Source organism: Trachurus japonicus, chromosome 5 (assembly GCF_045865225.1).
Source record: "Trachurus japonicus isolate A0001 chromosome 5, Traja_1.0".
NCBI classification, from domain to species: domain Eukaryota; kingdom Metazoa; phylum Chordata; class Actinopteri; order Carangiformes; family Carangidae; genus Trachurus; species Trachurus japonicus.
Genome location: NC_140911.1, coordinates 7404748 through 7420908, shown reverse-complemented (window position 1 = coordinate 7420908; position 16161 = coordinate 7404748). Strand labels below are relative to the sequence as shown.

The 16161-nt window shown below is 40.7% G+C and overlaps 1 protein-coding gene across 1 annotated transcript in view; it reads left to right on the top strand.

Moving 5' to 3' along the window:
• Positions 1–16161, top strand: part of cpne5b (copine Vb) — a 157158-nt gene that overhangs the window by 38220 nt on the left and 102777 nt on the right. The window contains exons 5-7 of the mRNA XM_085775897.1: positions 4863–4966; positions 7126–7165; positions 10262–10338. Coding sequence (XP_085632023.1) covers positions 4863–4966; positions 7126–7165; positions 10262–10338 — 221 coding nt within the window. The remainder of the gene's footprint in view (positions 1–4862; positions 4967–7125; positions 7166–10261; positions 10339–16161) is intronic.

The following is a 16161-nucleotide window of genomic DNA, read 5'->3' as shown; positions in this document are numbered from 1 at the left end:
TCCACCAGCATCGACACAAACTCTCCTCCGTCCCTACTCCACTCTCCTCCTCCGGATCCCTGCGCTCCATCACTTAGCCTCGCTAGCTAAGTTAGCAAGCTATAACGTAGCAAGACTACTAGCTAACAGTTAGCTACGTTAGCTAAACACACTCACACATACACACATACACACAGGGCTCGGTCCCGCCCCAAACATTGAATATCCCGCCCGCTCGATAACGACCAATCAAATTAGTTTTCCTTATTCGGGTAAACTCGTGTGGCAACTTGTGGAAACTCATGGAAGGAGGCGCGACAAACAGAACAAATGGCCATTTCTGAACACCTTTAAAGCCCCTGTAGCTACAGACTTTTCATTTAGTGTTGATTTTGGCGGCCCCTGTGGACGAAAGCGGTGGTGTTTTGTCGGAATGAAGACTGCATTTCCCCGTTTGTCTGGCCGGCAAGTGTAGATTTGTTTTGGAAACGTTGGAAAGAAGACGGGACTTGCTTCTTTTTTTTTTTTTTTTTGCAGCGTAATGTATCTATTCGTATCGTTTCGTCAGTGGTCCGACCCGACCATGCCTTCCAGACGCATAGAATTAGACTAGCCTACTTAGAAATAGCGTATCTTCACACCGATGGGCTCATTTGCTGTTGTAAGTAACAGAGACACATCAGCAGAAACCAGAGACTTTTGCTTATAGTTAAAAGCTCCGTACAGGGGCTTTAAAGCTTGATTTACATATGCTTCTGACTCCAGTTGACAGCGTTCCCACTGCAGAGCCCTCTGCTGCGCCGCAAACCTTTGACGTGCACCTCCCAAAAATTTCTGGCATTTAGCCTACTGTAGCTTTCCCAGTTTCTCCATCATGCTACATTATACCGCCATTTTCAAAGTGTTATAGCGGAGGTGTTTACTGAATGAAAACTACTGTCATCTACTGTAGTTGATCAACAAACATCTCCTCCTTTCTCTGTGAATCAACATTTGCAAGAAAATCATTTGTTGTTCCACATCAATCCTCTCCAACTATAAAAACACTCTTTCCACTTCGCTGTGCCCGGAAGAAAGAAACAGGAAGATAAACAAAGCTTCGCGAATCACCCTTCCCTCGAGTCTCCATGCAGAACCTCAAAAGGTGCACGATGGCATCGAGGCACCGACGTGGAGTTGATGCAAAAGCATGAAGCAGGCTGCAGATATAGGCTAAAAACAATAACAAGAGAAAGAGCAAGAGAGGAGGTGGCCGGTGCTAATTTACAGTGGCAGCATGAAGATGTGACATGTTCGACCTTTTTCCTCTTTCTTCCAATTTGCGTGTGACATCAGATATATCACATATGTTAGTGCTCTGTCTATGTGACAGCATGTGGCTGCACCAGTCAGTGTGTGTGTGAGTGTGTCCTTTGTAAATTATGTGTCCAAGCATCCCCTCCATCCATTCACAATCACAGCTCTGGCTCAAAGCACTAACAAACTTTGGGATTTCGTATTTTCCCATGAGGCCATGCAACACTCGGAGAGGAAATTTGGTTTTCAGATGCTTGTTTTGCTCGTCCTCCTCCCTCAGCAGCTTAAGTAGAGTACCCTTAACTTGCTATTACTCCTGGGGGGGAGGGAGGAGAGGAGTTCAGTCTCTTGTTTTTAAACACTTGTGCTTTTCACTGTAGGCAAAACAAGAAAAAAAAAAAAGAAAAGAATAAGAAGCAGCAGCTCACACCAATTCACACGAGCATCATTTACCTCGAGAACACAAGACTCCACCAAACTCATTATATCAGCACTGGTACCGGCTGCTGAACAAGGCCGAGGAGAATAGAAATCCATATTCACCAGAGGAATACAGGACATTCAGATTCACACAAATCCTCCCGCTGGTGCTTCATGTGTGCTTCTGCTCCGGGGGAAGAAGATAATGAAATCTTTGGAAGAAGAAACCCACAAAGATAATGAAGGATTGGACTCTTTTGTTGTTCCCGCTCTTCTGCACCAGCCAGGGCTTTTATTTTATTTAACACCACGCTGTCAACACTGTGTCTGTCTGTGTGTCTGTGTGTGTGTGTAACAGGGATTTTTCCTGTTGCCTTCATGTGTTTTAGGGACATATTCGCACTTCGGTATGCGACGCCGCAGGTCTCTATTGTATCTGTTGCTAGCCTGAAGAGAGCAGTTTTCCATATGAAGTGTGTGTGTTGGTGTGTGTGTGTGTGTGTGTGTGTGTGTGCGCACACATGTTGAGGGCGCAGGTCAGAGACTTCATACCAGATTCTCATTAGCCAGCTCCAGAAGCCCCAGCAGTATCTAATGAACTCTGCAGCGCTCTATTGTCTCTTCCACTCAGCGGGGAAATCACATTACGGAGCTCATCTTCGCCATCACCCGTCTTCTCTGCTAACATGTGCTCGCAGCCTCATCAACACCTCGGGGTCTGTTCAAAAGTCCGGGAGGCTCGCTGATCCTGCATCAGTGTCCTTTTTCTCTCTGCTGCCTCTCCCTCGCCGGCATTAAATTTAGATCTTCGCATGGAGAAAAATATACTAACCTTAAAAAAACCCCCACAAGAGTTCAAAGAGGTGCTCAGCTCCGCGTAACAGCACAGAAGGTGTTTGCTTTTATATCGGTCGACTCGTCCTAATTGCCCACAGTGCTGCTGTATTTGTTGTTTTTACTGTATTGATTGAGAAGGCGAGGTCTAGCTCACACATCCACCTACAGCACCTGTCATCCATCCGCACTATGGAAGAACTAGATCGACTCCTACTTGCAAATGGTTTCTTTAACATTGACTCAAGTTGTAGAGTTTGGCAGTTTTCCAATATCACAAGGGCTCCAGCACAGTTGCATTATTTCAGTCTTTTTTTTTTTTACATCTTTATCGTAGACTGGAGGCAGTTTCAACACAATATAATAAAACTGTTGCTAATCAGTGTGTGAATTCAATCATCGCCCCAGCAGCTGCTCCAAAATTAATGAGGGATTGAGATAAATATTAATTCATTAATTCAAGTTTAGTCAATTGCGACAATTAGTTGAACGTACAGTACAGTCAGGCAGCCCCGGTGACAAAATCTCATTTAAGCTGTCATTATTTTAGCTCATATTACGCTCAGATGGCCAATAAGTCTATTGATTAATTTAGAAGAAAAACAAATCTATCCAAATAAAGTTGTTTTTAATATGTTCATCTCAAACTGTGACACATTAAAGGGCCATTACAGTGATTTTACAAAGTTAATTAATGTCTAAAATGCTTAGACATGAAATTAACTGAACTGCAGCGGCAGGAAATATGTTTTTCAGGAAATGTAATTGACACCTGACAGTGTTGAAGAGACCATATCCAGAGTTCAGTCAGTGGTTTAAGTCACAAAAACATGTGCACCACTATAATATTAAACAAATATGATGGTAATAACCTCTTGCTATGTTAAACCAGACCAAGATACTAAACATGGTCATTAAAATGTTTAATAAGGCATTATCACAAGAGGATATTGTATGGATAGTACATTAATAGAAAACGTGACCCGGCCACTGGTACAGAATTTATTCCCTGCTGCAGTTCAGTTGTATATAACTGTAATTAGGAAGGTCATGTGAAAGAGTCTATACTGAGTAGCACTATGGCAAGTGTAGGATCAACAAAATACAAAATAGTTGGAATACACATAGTACTCCAGCCTAGAACTGGTGCAAGAAGCACAAGAGTAAACAAGGAAGAAATGGAAACAAAGGTGGGCGTAAACAGGCCAACGACCTTTTGTCCACGAACAACAACAACATTTTGATTTCATATCTAGAGGGGCACAAAGAGAGCACCGACTGCTGCCAAGGCCGGCGTCCAACAACATCCACCAGACTTCAAATCCAAAATAAAGGATCCACATCTGCCCTGAATTTTAACAGGCGTCTCTCATGCCCCCATCCGGTGCAGTAAAGACACCGCTTTGGTACTTTTTGCGTAATCCTGCTGTCAAACACACCGACACACGGTGAATACATAAGCCGCTTGGCAGAGGTAACAAGGCTCACAAAGTCCTGAGAATTCAGCAAAGAGCAAATAAGAAAAGAGCTATAGGGTATGGTTTAAATTCACTGGTTTGTTGGAGGAGGAAAAGAGTTGAAGGTGGTGTGAAAAAAAAATTGTGCTTTATGTGTTTAATATAAATCACTGCATAACCAACAAATGCTTAGGAATAAATTCTTCACACTTTGTTTTGATTAAAGAAGAGTAATTCCATGTGTCTGTCTGAATAATTTATGTGCATGTGTATGAACTGTATCTCGTATATTTTAAAAGAATTAGCTGTTTGCACAGTGAACCGTGTGCATGTGTTGTTGCTGGGTCTTTTTCAGCCTCTTCTCTGGCACATTTCCCTGCGTTTGGCACTTTGGGAGTGAGAATCCCACTAATTAGGAAGCTTTAATCACTGCCTTTCTCTTCCTCTGCCTTCCCACTCTTTTCCCACTCCCACTCCCCCCCACCCCTCTGCTTTTCTGTCTAAACCCCCAACACCCCCCCTTTTTTCCTCTCCGAGCCTGCCCGTGTTGTTTCTCTTGGTCTGTCTTCCCTCTGTGGGGCTGATCACTGACTCATCCTGCTGTAATTAACGTGACTGAGGAGTGGGGATCAAGGAACCAGGAAACACACCCATGGCTTCCTCTGCACAGCGGCAGCTCGCGAAACAGTGCCTCAATTAATCAGACTTCTGTCAATTCATGTGTTAATAAGAGAGAAAAGAAAAAAAAAGGGGAGAAAATGTGCAAGCAGACAACTTTTAATAACTGTATTTGTTGTTCAAAGCGTTTTGTTGTCTTGCTTTTCCCCCCGTTAATCATCCCTCTCTCACGACCTCTGTCTCTTTCTCCTTCCGCAGTTTGGCAGGACGGAGGTAATAGACAACACCTTAAACCCTGACTTTGTGAGAAAGTACATCTTGGACTACTTTTTTGAGGAGAAGCAGAACCTTCGCTTCGACTTGTGAGTGATTCCCTTTGAAGTCGTATCATCCCCCCGTATCTCGTCTCCTGCCCTCTGTCCTCCTTCGCTGTAATGTGTTTTCCTCTCCCTCTGCTCTGTGCTGATTGAGTCCTGCCATTAGTTAGCTCAGTCTGAAGAAACTGACCCTTCACTAAACCCTGCCCATGTGCAGCAATTACCCAAAGAGCTGAGGAGCTCCACAATTATTTCTCTCCCTGCAAAAAAAATACAAAAACACAGTCTAAAAGAAAACAACATAAAAGCTCACATCTAATCTGCCCTGCCTGTCTTAGTATCTCCATAACATTTCAACAACTATTTCATGCATAATATTACAGTATAACATAGATATGTATAATTCATTAGTAGCTCTGTGGCTTCTACATAGCAAGTTCTCCTGGGACATGCAGATTTTAGCCTCAACCATCACGTATAAGACCACCATGTGCATGTTTGTGAGCCATTTACAGGGTTATTTCATGTCAGACAAAAATTTCACCTGTTCACAAAGTTTTAGCTCTAACGTTAATGTTAGGTTTTGCTAGCCAGCTACCTGCACCTACTGTAAAGAAATGTGCTTTAAGTCGACAAATCTCCACTTATTTGCTAGAGATGGAGAGTCTGCTTTTGTTCACTTCTGACACTGTACATCAAAGTGCCGTTTGAAAACAAAAATCTTCGCAAACCTATCAAAAGTATCTGAGGATGGAGCTGAGCCGGGAATAAGAATCTGGACTTTTTTATCCGAGCTGGTCCAAGAAAAAACCCATCAGTGGATGTATCATCTGACTTAACATGTACTGTAGCAAACAGAGGATAAGTCAAGTGTTTACATAATGATAAAAGCACAAACACAAGCAGTGAGGATGTAAATGGAGCCGTGGGACCGGACTGAATGTAGTTTGTTGGGAGTTGACAGTGTGTGATCACTACACTACCACACAGAGCTATTGATCGATCGCTCTCTTTCTCTTTTAATCATTACTTTTCACATTGAGCCAACAGTCCACTGCTTTAAAGCTGCAATGTGAAAAGGATGTTAAATAAAAGTCATAAACGTATTTGCATTGGTCGCCAAGAGTTTATCCACAGAACCCGACGCCATTAGTCACATGATCTGTTCATAAACTCATGTGTCAGCTGGTCCTGTGATTTTTTATATCCATTCACAGTTTTAATCATTTCATTTTCTGAAGATTTCTCAGTCCATCTGAATCACTTTTGTTCACATTATCATTCTTCCATATGGGCTGATTTATATTGGCCGACTTTAAGGATGAACTGCCAGATTCGTACAAGCTGGACATGCAAACAATCGAGCCTTAGCAGCACTGTATTTTTTTTTCATGCTTTCATGGATGCAGCTCATTTCCATGCAGTAATTATCCGCTAAAAACAACACCATCGAATAAAACATAAGTATTTACTAGTCATGTGATCCGCCTAGAAACACAAACACCATGGTTTCGTGCAGCCTGCATGAAGTCCATTTCTGGCTAATTTGTACCCGATTGATCTCTAAGTGAACAGGATGTGGTTTCATCAGATGTTTAATCTTCGTACATCACGTTGCTCCATTTCACTTTCATTTCTTGATATTCACATGCAAATCAGACCAGGTCCGGGCGCTCATTATTATGGAAGAGGAGAAAAGGTTGATGAACTCCACCCCCCTCTACTCTGCCTCAAAGATCGTAACATCTGAAAAAGACGCTAAGATCCTGTCCTCTTGGCTCAATTTGAATTTTATCTCTTCTCTTTTGCAACAACCCAGTCTTTATATACACTCGGTTTAAATTCAGCTCATGCAAATATCATCCTAAATATTCTGGTTATTATATATTTATATCATCTCTCTGTTCTGGTTCTTTTCAATTCATGCACGTCTCCTTTTCCATACCCCAGATATTTGTCTCACAGTTTGTCTTTACACCTACAAACAAACAAAAACAGCTGAAAAGACAACAGGAGAAAGTGTATTGTGTACTGAGAGAATATCTTTTATTCTCCTGCCCATGACAAATCACTGGGGTTTGGTTTTAAATTTCTCCTTTAAGAGTGTATCAATCAAAATGTCCTCACTCAGATAAGAGTCTCCTCTACTGTTTCTGAAGTTAAAATGGCTTTGCTGCTTTTCTTTTCACTTTATTTTCTTTCAGGTACGATGTGGACTCCAAAAGTCCAGACCTGTCCAAACATGTGAGTGCATGACCTTATTTCAACCCTGAACCACAGATAAATGGAGGCCAGTCTTGAGCAAAACCGAATTATTGGCTTGAATGGCTCTGAAAATGAAACAAAAAACAAAAAACAAAAACTAGATATGATCATATGGTCTTTGACATGATTTGAGACTGGCCAATCCATTTTTATCAGTGGTCTAATGGTGGCCATGATTATGTTTTTTTGTTTTTGTTTGTTTGTTTCTGTATGTTTTGTTCGGTTGTTGCAAGCTGCATGTTGTTGCCTTGATGAAATAAAGCAAACCCTTTTCATTGCCTGATTATTAGAAATGTCCAAATACAATTTTATTTTTATTTTTTTCCTGGTTCTTATAGGCTCTAACAAGGGTTTTGTTGTAATTGTGCTTTAAAGCAGTTTATATTTCCTTTATCATGGATTGAGTCTTCTATAATCTTATTTCTTTTCATTTGCTGTAGTAGTGGCTCTGTAGTTATAGGGACTGTGCAAGAATATAATCATGTAGAAAACACACAATGCTTTTAACCATTAGTTTCCATTTTAAGCAATGTATTCAACTACATTGTACATGGGTATTTTGTTTTATTAATAAGATAATTTGTGCTTTTTATTCCATTAACTGGAAACTATGGCGATGGAAAGCATTGGCAAACGACTCTCATCAAAATGTTCGGTTTTGATGATTATTGGAGGTATTTGGACAAAACCTGGGTTTGCGTTTTTTCATCACCTGCTTTATTTCCAACTGTGAGCTCAGGTTGCACTTTCTGGCACAGCATGAGTCGTCTTCCCACTCGCACTCTGTCCTCTCTGTCGAGCAGTGCTAGAAGTGCTATAGGTTTTTTCGGTGTATTGTTGTTTTTTCTTGGTATATGATGTGCTCTGTCGTTACTGTTGTTGTTGTTGCTGCTGCTGTTCAACCTTTCTGGAAGCCTGCAGAACTCAACGTAGGTCCCAGCATCTCTCTCTCACGTCTGACACTGCATGGCTGCTGTCTCTCACATTAACGATCCTTCTCCCCGGAGGAGGAAGGATGGTGTCACTGATCAGAACCAAACCACCGAGAGCCGGGCCAAGCTATAGTAGTGTATCTGTGCATATGCAGCCGTTAAACCATCGCTGCAGTCTCAAAGGGCTCCACAACAGCCACAATATCAAAAAATAAATAAATAAATTTTGTTTTTTTGTTTGGTTTGTTGCATGTACTGTAACATGATGAAGATGGTGAGATTTTACAGGCTCGCTCTTGAAACGATGAGGGAGATTAGTGGAGATAACAAGAGACTAAAGAGACTAGCTGAAATGCAACACACCACTGTATAACCTAATGTTGAATTATTTAGTGCATGCTGTCTGCCGAGGCTAAAGTTAAGGACTTTGCTTTGGCATCCAGACTGCGTTCAAAGAGAACTCATTTGAAACCAAAATCACTGAAAAAAGCTTTTTCCTGTCTGGTCAGAAATGTCTATTAAACCAGTTTAAGGCTGGATGACTGGATGATGAAATGAAACCATGTCTCTGTCTCTAGAAACGTCTACTGGAATGACTCACATAGTTGTGAATTATGTTTTCTGCCATTGTTCTTGGTGCTTTGAATCCCTCCATCTTCTCACATGTGTCTTATCATCAACCCCACTTCAAACCAGTGGTTCCCAATTGGTGGGTTTAGGTCCAAAAGTGGCCCATGGGTTCATCCCTTAGTTACTCTACTCAAGCTTTTCAAAGAAAGAAGTTTTTTTTGTAACTAAGCAAACTCCTGGGACAGTACAGAAAGCCAAATAGGTCACAATTTGTCTCATTTCCACAGCGTTTGATGTGTTTTTTGTAAACGCCATTCCAAACACCACCAGACATTTAATAAGGCGTCCATACCCAGATTAATTTAATCAACACCGCCCCCACCTCCCACAACTCTCCCTTCACAAAAGCTCAGGAGATCAGTGCTTGATTAGAGATGCCTGGCCTTCTTCTTCTTCATTGATTGGGAGCTCAGCTTACAGTTCATATTTATTGGCTCTGAAAACAACAAGGCAACGACAAACTCCGGTGGTGTTTAGAAATAAACAGACCATGGTGTTTGGAACGACATTTACAGCATTAAATATGACGAATTATGACCCATTTGGCTTTCCATACAACAGTGCTTGTATTTTGGAAAACATGTCCTGCTTCCAAGTGAATAAAGGGACTGTTCCTCTATCCAAATATAAATATGGCAAAAATAGATTAGTAGCCTAAATAAGCCTCATGGTGAGTTGTGACTGTTCTGGGATAATTCATTTTCTTTTCATTTTTTTCATTTTGGCTTTCTATGTCAAGTTGTAGTCGGTAGTTATTTATGGTTTAAATTTTGTATGGAGGAAAACAGACTGCATGGGTGTTAAGTAGGGCTGACCCTGAATCAGGATGTCAACTCTGGGGTGAGGTCATTTAGAGACGCCGGTTGGTTGGTAATGTTTACAGCTTTGCTCCCGTGAGGTTTTGTATACAATGAAAAATTCAGCAGTTTAACTGACAGCATGAAGGTCGACTCTGGGTCTTCATGAACGATGGAAACATGGACCTTTAAGGGTCAAAGGGAACATGTGGATCATGAGGCCCGGACCAGTTGGGAAGCACTGTTTTAACCCATGCATCCCATAATAGTACAATAACCTTCATGGTTATGGAAACATTTGGGTTCAGTTCATATTTCACACCAAACCTGGACATGATGTCACAATTTCTGTCCGACAGCTGACAGTAAGACCATCAAGTCTTCTTCGTACTGCAGATTAAATCGCCTGCAGGCATCGTACAAAACGGTGACATCACTACAAACAATCAATTATCATTATAAAAGATGATGCCACCATAAAAAAAATACATCTACCATTAATTTCTTTTGGCTAAAACATATCGATGCACAAGTCAAATCTGAGGAGCATGAGTGAGTGAGCGTCTTTGTGGGAAGCTAATTATTGGATTTGTCATCTGCATGGGTTCCAGCGGTCGAAGAATGAGAGTTTATATTTTTCAAGCTCGATCATAACCTAACATTGATTTGTTGTCTTTCCTCCTCTCTTCCTTCATTCCTTCCTTAAATCCTTCCAGGACTTTTTGGGTCAGACGTTCTGCACTCTTGGGGAGATCGTTGGATCACCGGCGAGTCGACTGGAGAAACCTCTGGGGTGAGTACTGTACGACTAAATACCCCCTCGCTCTAAATGTGACTGCAGGGCAACATGTTGTGCTAAGAGAGGGGTTAGGAAAGAAGAAAACAGCCTTTGAATCAAATACAAAGGCCGTTCTCTGGTGTACTTCATTCACACTGTGCAGTTGTAGGTGTTAATTCATTTGGTGGAGTGTGAAGGAGAAGACGACAACACAAAGAAACTAATTCAGGGGGCAAACAGCAAGAGGGAGCATTCAGGAGTAAAATGGCAGGAGGAGGAGGACGAGGAGGAGGAAGAAGAAGAAGAGGCACAGGGGTGATTTAGAAAGAGACGAGCTGAGAACACATTGATCGGACAAAGGAGGAGAGGAAGGGAGGTGGTGGTGGTGGTGGTGGGGGGGGGACACATCCTACAGATGTTTTCCACAGATAATTATTGTCATTAAAGAAGAGGGTGAAGCGCGGAGCAAAATTACCCAAATTACCGTTCGTCTCCGCGGCTCGCGCTCTCGCATCGGCTGAGAAAAATGTGGTGTTAATGGGGTTTCCTGTAATCTGTCCTTAAACATCTATCATCCATCATCGCCATCAGTCGCTGGCTCACGTCATTTAAAATGTCACAATCAGTGAGACCGGCCTGTTCTCACACCTGAACATGTTACTGAGGAGGAGAAATGATTGAATTATGGTATTCAACTTTGAATCGTATAGACCACATAAGACAAACAGAACGACAGCTCTGTATTGGTGATTTACTCACTGGTGTCCTGATTGTGGATTCTTAATATAATTGATATTCGATATTCAGATATTTTATTCATGTACTTAACAAGAAAATGTCTTACAGATGAGCAGTTGCAACAGATGTACATGAAAGGGAACCCCAAAGAAGCAGAAACTGTTTATAAAGCGATTATTTAGTTGATTTTAGTTGACCTGATACATAATACAGGCATTATGATAAATATTAAAATCAGGAAGCCTCAGGAGATCAAGGGAGTGGAAGAGGGGGCCAGAGGGAGCAGAGAAAGCAGACCATGTAAATGCACGAATGTAGTTTGATGAGATGACTGGGAAAAGTATTACACCATATTATATTACAGTAGTTGAAATGTGGTTCAATAAGGGATCTATACAGAGTAAGAAGAGCAGAAAGTGGAAGATAATGTCTTAGTTTAAAGAATAAGCGAGTATATTTTGATAGTTTATTGATTAATACATTGATATGATGCTTAAAATTAGTGAGTTCGTCTAAGTGAATACCAAGAAATTTGGTTGAATTTACTCTATCAATGCTTTGCCCATTAATATTGAGAAGGATGTGGTTGGTATTACTTATATTTGTGAAGTAAATGAAATACTATGTAATTTGTTTTCTTGATATTGAGTGATGATTTATTGCATTTGAACCAAGAATCCACTTTCTCCAACTCTTTATTAGCTAGTTCCTGAAGCACAATCGGACTCTTGTGAGACAAGAGTCTCAAGTGTTACGCATCACTGTCAGTTACAGTACATAATGAAAGATAGAAAAGATGTAAGACCCTGATTTTCTGTTCACTTTATCCAACTCTGCACAGCTTTGAAGCTTCACATCTCCTTCACTTGTGCATCGCTTTAGACAAAAACATCTGTACAATGAGTATAATACACACACACCTTATGACGAAGAAAAAGCAACTAAATCAATGATGATAAGCCAATAGACGTTCATCGACATGTGGTCGTCCAATATTAGAAATGAAGTGCCTCGAGATTAACAGTTTGTGGCGCTCCATTTGTCATTAAACCCTTGAAAGAAGACTATTCAAAGCTCAAAGGGTGGAAAACGATGAGGAATAAGTGATATGATGGGATTACTGCACATTTCTGTTAGTTTTATCCCACTGTTTTTTATACAGATGACAACCATTTTTTAAAATTATGCACAATAATTGCAGTCAGCTCAAATGACTGTGATCAGGCAATTATGTAATAATTGTGACAGGCTAGTTGTTGGTAAAACAAAGTCATTGTGTTTGGGTTGCAGCAAGTTTCCGTCTCTGGGCTTTTTCCTCTGTCTGTACTGGTCTGACGATAAAGGATCCTTATTAACATTGCAGCTGCACACTATGCATGTATTCACACATACATAGCATGTGTCAGGCTTCATATCAGATGTTTTGACTTAATTATAAACAGGTTATTTTCAGCTATACTGTCCATTATCACCATAAAATGTGTGTGTATGTACTGTAGATGATGACCACTTATGAAGACCTCAGCACTGCAAACATAAGCGCGCCTTGAGCGTCTATTACGAGAGCATGTACCTTAATAATGTTTTACAAGTTTAATATCAAACTATTTCTCTGTGAGCTGAGGTTTTATGTAGCATGGTTAGAACCAGAAATAGACCTCTTGCCAATTTACTCGTTTTTTAATTTGAGACACACTGCAGCCGAGAGATAACACAACCGCTTGCCAAATTTTTATTCTTATACGACGGCCTTTCATCTTTCTTTAAAAATAAAGCTGCCCGCGTGGTGAAAACCTCTGCGAAAAGCAGGATTTCAAAAAAAGTTCTGCTTTTTTTCTTTTACTATTTTCACAATAAAACAGCCGCTCTGGGTGTCACATGCTGACATTATGTGATTAGTTTGTTTCACATGGTTTTCATGTAATGGCTGTGAATGGATCATTGAGGGATGTAATTTGCATTTGGTTTGGTTTCATGAATCAGACATGGACGGTGCGTGAGGCTTTGTCCAGTTTTTAACCCCTTAACACCCACTTGCCTGGTGTTTGTGTAAATTTGGTGGCTACGTTAATCAGTTTCTTTAAATAATTTCATATCAGGTAATTACAACAACATCCAGGTCTTGGTCTTAAAACTTATAGTGGAGAAACTGTGCAGACGCTTTGTTTCCTACTCTCTGGGGGGGTGGGGTGTCTCTGAGGCAGCTGAGGAAGCACACACACACACACACACACACACACACACACACACACACACACACACACACACACACACACACACAGTGATGAATTACCCAGGAAGATAAACTACCCAGTGGAGTTTCCATGTTTCTGTGGTAATAAAGAGTGATTCATATTCAATGAGAATGTGAATCAAGACATTTGGAAATGTCAAGGCATTTGTCTAAGCTGTGCTCAGCCAATGAGAGAAGTGTTTTGGACACTTTGTTTGTTTTTCATGCTGCTGCCTCCGACTTCACCTGCTCACACAAGACACTAAGTGGAGTAACTCTGATTAGTGAGTGAGGAGGCCTCTGTCTCTCTATAAACATCATTATAAACATACAACTAATTCTCTCTTCTCTTTATAAAATATATTAAAGTTGTAGATAATAAAATAAAAACTAGAACTTGGCACACACACATACAGTACAAATTGACATACTTCATTAACTGACCATGTAACTTGATTAAATTGCATGAATGTGTGTGTTTTAGTCTGGTTCTCTTGTTTGTCAGAATTAATTCTAGTGGCTTTAATCTTCCTGAAATTAGTGATAGTTTAATTAAGCAGCAGTCATATTTTTCATTATGGATTTTTTTTGTCTATAATGAAAAATCAGAGCAGTTGTGTCTTAAGCCCTTTACTGGGCAAGAAACAGAATCCAGTAACTTGTTTGACTTAAGTTGTTGAAGTTGAGTACTTAAAGCAGAAGTAAGTGGTCCGGTCGTTTTCGCTAATGCTGCGTTCCAGGCAGGCTTTTGAAATCGTAAATTACAGCTTCAAGTCACAACTTACGACTTTGTAGCGTTCCAGGCAACCCACTCGTGTTTTTCCGACCTGTTTTACTGGTGAAAGTCACTATAACGGCCACTCGTAACTTCCGACCGGTGAACTCGCACCAGATCGAACTGGTACCACTTCACGGTCGGAAAAATACGAGTTTCCTTGAACGCACCATAACAGTCCTCGTCCCTACGTGGCCACATTCACGGCGTCCCTTGGCTGCACACACAGCCCTGCATGCCGTTCTCTCTCCTCATTGGATAAAAACTGTAGGATACGATAAATGTTTTCTCCTCGGCTCAGAGCAGAGCAGAGTGACTGACAGACCCGTGTTTCAGACCAAACACTCTATGTAAGTGATTGCTGTCGGAAGATATAACTATTTAAGACTTATATTAACACAAATATATTACTTACTTCTGCTTTAAGTTTAGAATGAGTATTTGTAATGCTAAATGTTCCTTTAACTTTATCTGTGTGTTTTTTCCCCAAAAAATATTCTTATATATACACCTTTACTACCTTCAAAGGGTGAAGAGCCATATTTGATAACTTCATTTACATAGAAAAAGAAAGAAAGAAAAAGAATCAAACGTAAAAGTAAAAAAGTCTTCGGATACCCTTTAATGATAGTCCAGGTTTGAAATTTTGATTTTTGAAGTATTTAAACAAGAAAAACTTTAAAAAGTGTTAAAAAGTGGACAGGTGCATGGAAGAAGCCCAAAGATCGACGAAGGTGAATCATAATGAAGTATTCAAGTCTCTCAAGGAAACAGCAAGAAAAGTGTAGAAGCAGTAGAAGTGAAGCTACAGAAAACAAAAAACAATATTCATTGAAAATGTGCAACATGAATGCATCAGTGCATTCAAACATGAGATCTATTCATTCTGCTGAAAAAACAGTCAACACACACACACATTAGTATTCCTCTGGCTGAGCAGAGCAACTTGCAAAGAAAACATGAATGACGCAGAAATAATGACATGAATTAGTGACTTTTATTGAACTCTGGCAGTAGAAGGCTTCAAGTTGATTGATTTTCCTGCTACCTGTTCATCTTGGTATTCTGCCGTTACGATCTGATATAGTACCGAATTAACACCGATGCACAACGAATGCATGAGACTGTGTGGCCTCTTGTCGGTGTGCCATTTAGCGCTCTGTATTATTGACAGATTGTTTTGGAGGCCACTTAAGCACAGCCACACAAACTCAGGCGGCAGAGAGAGTCATTTGGCGTACACGTGTATGTGCACGTATTCATGCATAACTATAAAAGGGAATTACTTTTTGAAAAGGAGCGCCGCATGCGTAATCTCGCTCCTGTCATAAAGTTATGAATAACAAATGATGTTGCCTTTGATGAAGTTTTCAGTGAAATTACAGAAATAACAGAAGTGAACACAGAGGACGGGTGAGACACGGAGACAGATTCATATATCAAACAAATATTATGTAAATGTGTGGAGTATAAAGCCATTGATTTTACCATAAAGGCCTCATTTAACATTAAGTGACCGGTCACAAATAAATAAGAAGTGGTGACATAATACCACTTTTCCACCAAAAAGAAGCTGGTGTTGGTTCAACTCATGTACCGCCAAAGTTTGCTTATCAACTGGCCAAGGGAGCCACGTTTGAGCCACGCTCCCCATACAAGTGCCCTCCTGTCTTTGTAAGCCAACTACAGTAAAGAGTTCTCAATGGGGCTGAAAATTAAAACCCAACCTGGTCCGACCCGTGGGTGTTGAAGCCCAGACCCAAAGCAGCCCATCTCATTAATTAAAAAAAAGAAAAGAAGGAAGGACGACCCAGCCCAAGTCATTTGTACATGTATACAGTATATTTTTCGGCTTGAACCAGCACAGGTCGGCCGACCTGACTTGAAAGCCTACATTGTGATCCAGTCCAGAGCCGGAAAATACTAATACTAGGCCTACTGGCTACCCGTCTTCATCATTATCACAGCGTACGGTGACTGGGACGTTTTGCTTCTTAGATGAGCGATAGCCACAGCCTGTAACTCAGCTACTTAGATTTGACTATGCTTGCATCAATTACATAGCAGTTTAAGAAACGTAATAAGATATTAA